This window comes from Danio aesculapii, chromosome 12, assembly GCF_903798145.1.
Source record: "Danio aesculapii chromosome 12, fDanAes4.1, whole genome shotgun sequence".
NCBI lineage: Eukaryota > Metazoa > Chordata > Actinopteri > Cypriniformes > Danionidae > Danio > Danio aesculapii.
Genome location: NC_079446.1, coordinates 24086076 through 24097947, shown reverse-complemented (window position 1 = coordinate 24097947; position 11872 = coordinate 24086076). Strand labels below are relative to the sequence as shown.

The following is an 11872-nucleotide window of genomic DNA, read 5'->3' as shown; positions in this document are numbered from 1 at the left end:
GATAAGCGCAGGAGCTGATTGGCTAGAATCCTCTGACGTGTTCGCCCCGCCCACTAGCCGTTGATGCGCTTTTGACGCAGCTTCTGTGATGCTGAACGTGTTTAGCAGCAATAAACATTATTTTAGCGGCAGTAAATATTTGAATATATTTTATAACTTTTTTTAATTATCACAAACACTCAAACTGTAAGTAATGTTGCTTAAGTTCTGCTTTTGTTAAAGCAAAAGATTCACAAATCAAATTATTTTATGTTAATAATGTATTTTATGTTGAGATGAAAGTAATTTCCAAGTAATTTTTTGTTTTATTTTTTAAGTTACAGATATTACGAATCTGAAGAATCGTGTCATTTGGAGCATTCTATGCATCCAAGTAAAAAAAGATCATGTCTTTAGATCATTCATTCATTTTCTTTTCAGCTTATGCCCTTTATTGATCTAGGGTCATCACAGTGGAATGAACCACCAACTTATGTTTTATGCAGTGGATGCCCTTCCAGTTGCAACCCATCACTGGGAAACATCCATACACACACTACAGTCAATTTTAATATACCCAATTCACCTGTACCACATCTTTGGACTTGTGGGGGAAACCGGAGCACCCAGAGAAAACCCACATGAACACAGGGAGAACATGCAAATTCAACACAGAAATGCCAACTCACCCAGCCAAGGCTCGAACCAGCAACCTTCTTGCTGAGAGGTGAACGTGCTACCCACTGCACCACCACATGTCTGTTTTTAAATTATCTCATTGTTAATAAATCAGTATTTTGTGCATGACAGAGATTTTTTTCAACCACAACAATTGAAAATATTTGTTATTATGACCAATTGTCTTATTGGAGAAAAAGCTCCTTAAAAAATAAAACAAATAATAACTATAAACTCAAATAATTTTACACAAACTCATATAATAAATTTGATATCATGATAGTGAATTTAATGTTATAGAGACTGGATCTCAGATATGGTTAGTGGGTAATAGGTAGGGCCAGACAGAATCCGCAGACTTTTTTTGCTATTTCTGCGCAGAATTGTGTTAAAAATCTGCGGATTATGCAGAATGATTTTAGGAGTATCATAACTAAAACCTTAATATATGAAATAAAAAGTAATACCTTTTTACTTTTATTTAATGTTTACCATGCAAATCAAATTCGATCCAATTTATTTGGTAAACAAAGCAAGTCTCTCATATAATATATCTACTAAAAGACAGAATATATTACTTTGCACAATGTATTGTACATAAATCTTATGAATATTTTCATATTAGTCAATAATATTACTGTAATTAATTAAAAAAACTGAATAAATAAAAATTTACACACATTTACACAAGTAAATAAACAGAATCAATGATGAGCTAAAAATCTGCAGAAATCGGAGGAATTATGCGCGCACAGATTACGTGTGGGCCTAGTAATGGGTAGTATAGTGAGTATAGACTAATCGGAGACCATTTTATGCATTTGTTATTTATCATTCCCCAGAAGAAAACAAAAATATTATGTTTTTTAACTTCTTACTTATTCATTACTTTATTTTCTAAGCAGTCGTATCTCATCTAAATGCTTGGAAAACCAGCAGTTAATCTGAATGTGCCCTTATGTAGCCTTACCATACACTGAGTTCAATCTCAAAACAAGTATCATGGGGTAAAAATGTACCCAATGACTTTGTGAATTTGTTTGTAAATATCTGATGCATTGGTATCCTCTACACTGCTGTTCATACACTGTACCAGACACCTCTCAGTCTTGGCTTGATCTCTGAAAGCAAAGAGTAGAGGCTGCATGGTGATGAACGTAAAGTTGTAGGTCTGAGGAAGCCCCTGATGAGCGGTCCGATTGAAACGACTCCAAGAGAAAAGTGGAAGTCCATTTTGACTAGTGGGTCCATTCACAGCTTCGGCTGTAAACATCTGGGCCATGCGATAATCTGCAACCTATAAATGCATGTCGCCTCCATTAAAATCTGTCTTTAAGCTGGCACTTATGTAACCAGAATAGACCAAAACAACATACCTTAGTATCATAACAGCCTTCTGGATGAGGTCGTCGGAGTCTCAGATCATTACGGCAACAGATGGATTTACAAGGATGCTTCTTTGAATATGGGTCTTTTCTGTAATCTAATGTGACAGAGGAACGACTGTTCGTCAAAGAAATGAGATTAAAGAAAGCAGATTAAAGCAACATTTCTGAAGAATTTCCAAACAGAGACTCACCGTTGTACCTCATGATATATTTCAAGGTCTCCACATTAGTGACTTTTCCCTGGTCCCTGCGAAAAATCTTTGCACGTGGTGAAAGGTCATATGAGAAGTCTTGGCCATGCTTTTTCCACATCACACCATAACCACTCACTTGGTAAATGTCTGAGTGGAAAGGAATGTTGTAGGATGCCCAGTAACCTATTGAGGTGATTTGTAAAGCATATAAGCTCATTTAATTATGTATTTCAACCTTACATTCTCTCAAATTTAATCTCGCTGGACTAATCATACTCAGCCTCACCCTGACGCAGTGCTTGAGACTGATCCGAATACACCACCAGACCAGGGATCTGCTCTACAACAGTCAGACTCCAGTCCTCAATCTGCCGTCCAAGTGAAATTCTTTTCAGGTCCACCACCATATATTGGCTATTGTAAGTCCCTGGCAAAAAATAAATAAATCATCAAAAACTATTAGAAACGTGAAAAATGACAAGATGCAAAGAACTATATTTTAGCCACATTATATAATTAAAGGGAAAGTTCACTCAAAAATGAAAATTCTGTCGATACTTACTCACTCTTATGGGTTTTTTTCCATCCATTGACAGACAATTATGCAACTGAAGTGAGAGGAATCCTTCAGTGTTTCAAGAATAACCAAAAGGATTTTAGAACAACATGAGGTTAAATAATAACAGAATTTTAGATTTTTGTTTAATTTAGTTATCTCTTTAATAGATTTAGCTATTTTCCCAATGTATCTATGCCAAAGTTACACTGCAAAGGTGGCATGGATGTATTTACATAGCTTTTACAAATGTGTCTTTGAATTGAATTAAACTAATATGTAAATATGGCTTGGTTTTGTGAGGTTGAATCTTAAAGGGCACCTCTTTTACCCATTTTTCAAGATTTAAGATAAATATTTTGTCTCCAGAATGTGTCTGTAAAGTTTCAGCTCAAAATACCTATCCGATTATATATTATACCTTTTTAAATCTGAGAAAATTTGAGCTGTTATGGCATTGTAGCTGTTTTTGTGGCCTGTGCCTTTAATGTGAATGAGCTGGTTCTCCCCACCTACCATTTCCGTACGATAAACAGCACAGTGACTGACAGGAATGAAGCAGATCTCCCTTACTGCAGTAAGAACTTTCCCAACGGTTATTTGATATATTTGTTGTGGAGTTAATTCAAGCCTTTTTGCAATGATGAGTCACACACAATATCGTTATAAAGTTTGCTCGCGTGCACGCATATACACACACTTACACACACATACACACACACATACACACACATTTAGCTTTGCACTGTTTTTGCACGACAAATGAGACAGGATACAAATTAATGTCCACTGCTGTATGAACAGCCGTTATGTTAATGTACAAAATAAACCTGATTTAACCTCCACAAACCAGGATTGAAGCGTCTTCTTTTATAATTGTACTGACAAGCAGCTGTGATGATGAATTACGTAGCGATTTTACTGTTTTTATTTATTAAAGACGTTTTAAACTCATTCTTAATCATATTTGATGATGATTGATGATCACAGCGAGCTCAACAGATCTTTTCATCCCAGTATCTGTGCGCACGTCTTGTGGATATGATTATACGCGTTACTATGAAGATGTTAATATGCGGCTGTCAATCAATACAGTGGCCGGGGAAACTGCACTCCTGTGTCACATTGCAGTTAGCCTCAAAATGGGAGGGATTTGGATCCTATTTAAACGACAGGAAGTTAAAAAAAAAGAGACTTATTGTGTTTTTATCACTCCAATATGACATTATACCTACACACAGTTCTGTCCAAACAGCTTACAAAAGCTGATTTTCATCATACTGTAGGTGCCCTTTAAAGGGACAGTTCACTCCAAACTTTAAATAATCTACTCAACTTTATTTTATAATTTGTGTATTTTATAATTTGTAATTTTATTTTGTGTAACACAAATGAAGTTGTATAAATGCTATTCTATGAAAAAGGACAGACTCTTAGGATAACACCCTTTAATCACTATGATTTGGGACTAATACTATAACTGTTTCTATCTCGAATTATATTGGTTATGCATAGCATGCAAACTTGATTGCAGCGTTAGTAGGTGGGTGGGGGTTTCACCCACAATAACAGTTGAAACATTCCTAAAGAAATCTTTGTGTTCAACAGAAGAAATGCATGCAAATGATGACAGAATTTTCATTCTGTATGAATTATCCCTTTAATGCTACACCAGATTCTAAAGAATTCTGTGCTTCTTACTGGCTGTGACGAAAGACAATACCAGAGTACTCCAAATACGGACCACAGTATTTGCATATAATGATGCACCTTTGCATTGTGTAAGACTGTCTCACCTGAGTTGTGCTTGGAAAATATCTGTGCCCATTGTTTCCCAGTGTAGGCCAGTGCATGTGCCGCACGCACCCTCTGCCAGGCCAACAAAGCCTTTGGGGTCACCAATGAGAACAGAGACGTGTTGAACACGTTGTTTGTGGTCTGAGTCACAAAAAACCCTGTTCCCAACAAATAAAAGTCATCCAGAGATGACAAGGTCCCTAGAAAGGATATGATAAAAAGTACTTAATTAATATTGATTTGAATAATAAAAATCAAATACAAGCCTATATACAGTATTATATACAACATTTTATTATACAAAAAATGTGAAAAGCATTTTGCAGAATTAGAATTTTTCAAATTATAGAGAAATAAATAGTCTAATTTGTAAATCTTTTGTGCTTAAAGAGATTGGCTGAATGGATTCATAAATTGTAAAACCCCACTGTATAACTATAGGTGGCTTGAAAAATTAGCCTATTTAAAATAAAAAAAATAAAAAAATAAATAAAAGACATCTGAACATTGGATGAAGTCAGGTTCCAAAATTATTTAACATAATAAATGGATAGTTCACCTAAAAAAATGAAACTTTACTCACCATTACACCCTCAAGTGGTTCCAAACTTTTATGAGTTAAATTTTTTCTGTTGAACAACAGAACATATTTTAAAGAATACTAGAAATCTGTAAGCATTGACTTTCACAGTAAGAAAAATGAATATTATTGAAGTGAATGCGTACAGGTTTCCATTTTTCAAAATAAAATATTTTGTGTTCAACAGAAGAAAGAAACTCAAACAGGTTTGTGTCAAGTGAAGAATGAGTAATGCTTTAAATAGTAAAAGTATCGAAACTCTTTTTTGAAATTTTTGAATGAGAGGCTAATAGTCGGATTCGATTCAATGATCTATGCTAAGCTAAGCTAAAAGTGCTCCCACCACACCTGGAGATTGATCAAAAAATGGTAATACTCAACTGTTTAAAGTGGAGTGTTCCTTTATTTACCTGGATAGCTGCTAAATGACAGTCTTCTAATGCCATTACATTTATGTTTCAAGTTCCAGTGCTTGTAGATTCTCATGCTGGCTGCGTATGTGTACCAGCTGGAGTGACCAAGCAACAGATTTTCATATCCAGGTAACATCTGCAGAGAAAATGAGCACAGAACAATTAAAGTTGAAACAAAAGATGCATGTTACACATTGATTGAAATGTTGGTGAGGTGGAGTAAATCAAGGCCATATCCATATTGGGCTGCCTCAAATATTCAGATTAAGTGGTCTGACAGGGTTTTTTAAACGGCCAATTCCTTTTCTATTAAATTAGGTTTCAGTGAGTTCAGAACGGGTGGCGAAAGAAAGAAAGCCGCTGGTTCGAGCCTCGACTGGGTCAGTTGCTGTTTCTGTGTGTAGTTTGCATGTTCAGAATAATGAATAAATGAGTTCAGAATGTGTTGGTTATATGCGGTGAAGGCATCATTTAGTCTCTAACCTTGATGAGAGCAGAACAGTGACTCATGCCTGGCATTCTGAAGGAGTCCCGAGAAGAGTTGGAATGCTTTTTCAGAACAGGGATTAAGTCTAGCAAATCCCCGATACCATTGAGGAGCTGAACCGCAAACATGGACAGTGGCTACAGGAGTTAAAATGCAAGCATGTAGTATGAAAAACATTGATCGACTGAAAAACATTGATTGGATGAATGAATACAACTTTAAAAGTTCACCGGACAAACTTTGCAAATGTCTATATGTGTATAAAAGCTACAGGATGATATGTATTGTACAATTTCACATTTCCTGACCTTCTCCTGTCTACTTTCGGCCCAATATTCTGCTCCAGCATGCAGTCCATCTATCTGAGCCACCAGAAGACCAACATGATGCCACAAGGGATCACTCTTGCTATTTAATTTCACTTGTGCTCTTGTCCACGAGTCCTGCTCACTGTTTTAAAAAGTGGAGATGTCACAGTTCAGTATTAAGTAGTATATGTTTATGCAATAGGTAACTTTCCAATTCTAATCTAACTATTCTAGCATCCACATCATTGCATAATAAGGCACTGGGTATTGTAGTTTTGTCTGTCCCTTTCAGAAAAATGTAAATTTGACAAAATACTACATATACCACCAATAACAATAAATAATGGTAATGTAAGAGTCATTTTATAATAATTTTTCTAGCTGATGAATAACTAAAACACTGACAGCCAATCAGAATCCGTCCTCCTACCATGAAAACTTTATAAAAAAAACATCTTTATCATTATCTTTTGTGTGAGTGGATATCAAGATATTGCAAACGCAAACAGTGGCAAAGTCTCTGAGTCATACTTGTGTATTTTGCAATATATATTATGAAAACATTCAGTACTATATACATATTTTTTAAAAATATAGCATATTTAATATGTGTATTTATTAATTTCTGACGGTTAATACACTGCAAGCAAGTGTATGTCATCATGTCTGAGATCAAAGTTACTTTGTTTTAGTTTAGTTTCATTTATTTAGACAATGAATACCACTTACCTCATAAAGCATTTCAGAGGTTTCATAACACTTCGATCCTTTATTATCTGAGGATACATATTAAAGTAATGGTTTATCATCTGTCTGCAAATAAAAAATTATTAGACTATTAATATATTGAAATATTAAATATAAAATATACTATAGGCTACACTGGGCTATTACTATACTGAAATTACTACTGTAAGTAACACTGAGGTCAATGTATTTTAGTATATATCTACATTCAGGACTATTTTCCTATGAAAAAATAGCATGCTTTTTTATTAAAAGAAATCATGACTTAAGGCCTTGGTGAGTTCCTCAAAAGTGTGCTTTGTAATAAGGCCAGCTTAAAATAATTCAATAAATTGTATTCATTATATTTTAATATATTTCGCCAGTTAACATACTAATGCTATTTAAAGTTAATATATTTTAAATATGCTGATGTGGAACTTCATCAGTACCAATGTGTACAAAATAAATGACAATCACTTTACTCTTTAGTATATTTTCTTGTAGTATTCTTTACATTAGTAAGTACTCTTTTTTTAAGTATGCTACAGCGTTTATTTTCACCAGGACTCTAAATATAATGTGCTTTAGAAAACTTGCGAAGCTGTAAGGTATCCTTCAAGGTATCCGGCCAAAAAGTATGTGACTTCATCATTCTCCTGGGATTCTCCATAACCAGCTTGCACTTCCAGCACTCCCCATCCAGAAACAGACAAACTATCATTGAAATAACCAAAGGCATCCCCATTCTCTTCCATCGCATCTTCTTTCAGCACCACAGACCTCTGAACAGCATCCCAGTACACGGTGGCTCTCTGAACATCTGATACAATTAATAAAAAACCACATCATTAAACATTATGGGTTTAGTTGTTTTATATTGTCTTGGTTTGTTGTAGTTCTAGTCAAGCCTTTTCAACTTGGTTTAAGGGATATATTACGCAAAAAAGAGAGAAAAATTACTCGCTATGTACAGTTGAACATATTTAAGAAGAAAATAATTTGAAGCTGAAACCCTGTAACCATTTAACCTTAACCATAGTAGGAAAACGGTCAGTAGCTATTGGTTTACAGCTTTCTTCAAAATGTGTTCAGCAGAAAAAAAGTAATTCAAACTGCTTTGGAACAAGTGAAGGGTGAGTTAATGATGACAGTTGTGTCTGAACTCTCAATCAAAGGAATACTAGTCTTATAGTGATACGTAAACATACAAAAAGACGTGTTACGACTAAAACGTGACTTTAAATGAGTGGAATTCATTTAAAATACTCACGATGAGCCATTACGAATGTCGCCGCGAGGAAGCACACAATAAATGTCCTTGTAAATCGATACATGTTTCACGCTGAATCAGACGAAGTTTACGTTTTCTTTCTGGACCTGGTTAATCATAGTATAGTTTGTATTCAAACACTGGGCAAATATAACATCCCAGAAGATAATGCTAGATTATAGTACTTAAAACCTAGCTTATTTCATTCAATTTAAATCCCGAAGACGTTGTATGTCCACAATAACTGGTTTTCTGTCGTAGATCACCTTTTGTATGATTAAAAGATTTCCACCCCAGATGGGACTCGAACCCACAATCCCTGGCTTAGGAGGCCAGTGCCTTATCCATTAGGCCACTGGGGCTTGCGTCATGATGAGTGTAGTATGTGCAATACAAACGGTCTAGTGGATGTGATGTCAGTGATACACTTAATCTAACTTAATTTACCCAATCTTTAAAATATAAAATATAATTAATAAATAAAATGATTTGTTATTGTGATAAGTTATATATTCACATAAATCGGTGTTCTTTTTTTAAATCACACATTTGTCTTGATTTATTTGAACGTGTGTATGTATGTATATATATATATATATATATATATATATATATATATATATATATATATATATATATATATATATATATATATATATATATATATATATATATATATATATATATATATATATATATATATATATATATATATATGCTAGTATTTATATAATGACGTATTCAGTAACGCAGTGATGAAGCAGGATGGCGGCATCAAGTGGAGGAGGAGCAGTACAGGCGGTTGGCAACGACTGGATTGAGAATGGTCAGGAGTGGGGAGACGGAAATGACGGATCAGGAAGTGAAGTAGAGGAAATGGAGGGTAGTGAGAGTGGCGAACCATGGACAAACTATAGAGGTAAAAAGCGGAAAAAGAAAAACAAACCAGATAGTGACGAAGAGATGAGATCCAATGTTGCGGGAAAAAACAGAGAGTATAAAGTGTTTGTTAGACTTATACAGGAAGGGGCTACATTTGAGGACTGGAGTCCTATACAACTGACGAAAGCTCTGTATAAAGAGATTGGGGAGGTAAGATCTGCTAAAAAATTGAGGAATGGAAGCTTATTAGTTTCATGTAAAGATGAGGTTCAACAAAAGAAAGCAATTAAAGTAAATAAAATAAATGGTAAAAAAGTGAAATGTTCAGAGGTCTTTGACAGAAAACTTATAAGAGGTGTAATCACGGGCATACCGATCAGTGAGTCAATAAACAATGTGATTGAAGGAATAACGAATGTTAAAGTAAAAGAAGCTAAGCGCTTGAAAACAAGATGGAACGGAGCCATAACTGACAGTCTTTCGATAATGCTAACATTTGATGAAACACAACTTCCTAACAAAGTCTTTATAGGATACATGAGCTATGAAGTCAGAATGTACATACCGCCACCTGTTAGATGCTACAAATGTCAACGGTTTGGTCACATTGCAGCGGTCTGTAAGGGAAAAATGAGATGTAGTAAATGTAGTGGAGAGCATGACTATGGACAATGTGATAAGGAAGCCAAACTTAAATGTTGCAACTGTGGTGGAGAACATAGTTCAGCATACCGAGGGTGTGAGGTAAATAAAAGAATGCAAGAGGTACAAAGAATAAAAGCCACTCAAGGAATATCTTATGCAGAGGCAACAAAGAAAGTTAGGCCTACAAGGGAACAGACAGTACAGATACCAACAATGAGAGAAGAAAGCAAAGACATGATCAATTGTAAAAAGTGTGATAAAATAAAGGAAGAAACAATGATTGTGGATAAAAATGACTTTGTTCTTTTTATGGCAGAGGTGATCAACTGTTCAGCACAGACAACAAGCCGCACGGAAAGGATTAAAATAATAGTTAAGGCAGCGGAGAAATACTTGGGCATTAAAGGAATCTCTTGGGAAACAGTGAGAAACACATTAAATGAAGAAGTTCAGCAACAACAATCACAAGCATGGGGTGGAACTGCATAATGGTAATAATTTTACTGCAGTGGAATGCGAGGAGTTTAATTTCTAATGGTCAGGAATTTAAGAAATATATAGATAATTTAAATGAAAAACCCGATATAGTGTGTGTGCAAGAGTCATGGTTAATATCAAGATTGGACTTTAATATTAAAGGGTACAATGCAGTAAGAATGGATAGGAAAATAGGTAAAGGTGGGGGAATTATTACATTTATACAAAAAGGTATCCAATATAGAGAAGTAAAGAGAGGGAATGAATTAGAATATATAATTGTAGAGATATGGTCAAATGAAGGTAAGGTAAAAATAATAAATTTTTATAACCCATGTAGAATGTTAGAAAGGGAACAGTTGGAGGAGATATGGGAGGATATTAATGGAAAAACAGTCTGGTGTGGAGATTTTAATGCCCACAGTACATTATGGGGAAACAGAAATGACAATAATGGGAGAGTAATTGAAGAATTCATAGAAGAAGAAGAGCTAATTTGCATTAATGATGGGACAGGAACTAGATTGGATATAGCAAGAGGTACAGAATCAGCAATAGACATTACAATAGTTACCAAAGATATTGCAGATAGATGTGAATGGGAAGTATTAAGAGGTAGTACAGTTGGGAGTGATCATTACCCAATCAAAACTCAAATAGGAATAGAATGTGTAAAAGAAATTGAAGTGAGAGAGGAGAAGTGGATTTTAGAAAGAGCAGACTGGGATAAATTTAGGGAAATCAGTGAAGATCGTTTGCAAAAGATTGAGGACAATTTAGATATTGAAAGTATGTGTGTAAGAGTTAGTGGAGGAATAATTGAAGCAGCAAACATGGCAATACCTAAATCTAAACCTAAAATAATTAATAAAATTGTTCCATGGTGGACAAAGGAGTGTAAGAAAGCTATAAAGGAGAGAAATAAAGCATTTAAAAAAATGAAAAGAACACACAACTTTCAAAACCTTATTGAATACAAAAAAATCACAGGCAATAGTAAGGAAAACGGTCAAAAAATCAAAGAAAGAATATTGGAGACAATTTTGTGAGTCTATTGGCAGAACAACACCAGTAGAGAGAGTATGGGGAATGATTAAAAAAATGAAAGGAAATGGAAAAGAATATGGATATCCAATGCTGTTGGATGGGCAGAGGGTTATTATTAATAATAAAGAGAAAGCAGAAGTCATAGCAAGGACCTTAGTTAAAGTACACAGCACAGACAATTTAAGCCAGGAGGAGAAAAGAGGTAGGGAGGAAACTTGTAGAAGATATCAGTTTGGTTTAGGAAAAGATGAAGAGGACCAGGTACTAAATATACATTTCTCAGGGACAGAGCTTAATAGGGCATTGAAGAAATTAGGGAAAACAGCTCCAGGAAAAGATGAAATTTGTTACACTATGTTAGAAAATCTAACTGATAAAGGAAAGGAGGTGCTGTTAAGGTTATATAACAAAATATGGGAAGTAGGGGTTATTCCAAAGGAAT

At 34.7% G+C, this 11872-nt stretch overlaps 2 protein-coding genes and 1 non-coding gene across 3 annotated transcripts in view; all 3 read right to left on the bottom strand.

Annotated features, from left to right (window-relative positions):
* The window catches only part of cby1 (chibby homolog 1 (Drosophila)), a 142835-nt gene extending 132668 nt beyond the window's left edge, over positions 1-10167 (bottom strand). The window contains exon 1 of the mRNA XM_056469542.1: positions 9827-10167. Coding sequence (XP_056325517.1) covers positions 9827-9981 — 155 coding nt within the window. The 5' untranslated portion in view covers positions 9982-10167. The remainder of the gene's footprint in view (positions 1-9826) is intronic.
* On the bottom strand, positions 1568-8445 carry plbd1b (phospholipase B domain containing 1b). Its single transcript, XM_056469534.1, has 11 exons — positions 8380-8445; positions 7703-7929; positions 7110-7189; positions 6381-6522; positions 6069-6209; positions 5583-5721; positions 4592-4792; positions 2526-2666; positions 2237-2422; positions 2034-2140; positions 1568-1954 (listed from the first exon to the last, which is right to left on the bottom strand). Exons 1-11 carry the CDS (start codon positions 8441-8443, stop codon positions 1658-1660), a joined length of 1725 nt encoding a protein of 574 aa, XP_056325509.1. The 5' UTR covers positions 8444-8445; the 3' UTR covers positions 1568-1657.
* trnar-ccu (transfer RNA arginine (anticodon CCU)) lies at positions 8669-8741 on the bottom strand. Its single transcript has one exon. It is a non-coding gene; the product is annotated as a tRNA-Arg (tRNA).
* Positions 10168-11872: the final 1705 nt, after the last annotated feature.

Bases quoted from the DNA above. Each gene is read 5' to 3' on its own strand.
- plbd1b (XM_056469534.1), bottom strand. From the start codon at position 8,443: ATGTATCGATTTACAAGGACATTTATTGTGTGCTTCCTCGCGGCGACA. The intron at 7,930-8,379 runs GTGAGTATTTTA...TAATTGTATCAG, and splicing joins GACATTCGTAATGGCTCATC to ATGTTCAGAGAGCCACCGTG. The intron at 6,210-6,380 runs GTCAGGAAATGT...TAACTCCTGTAG, and splicing joins CCGAAAGTAGACAGGAGAAG to CCACTGTCCATGTTTGCGGT.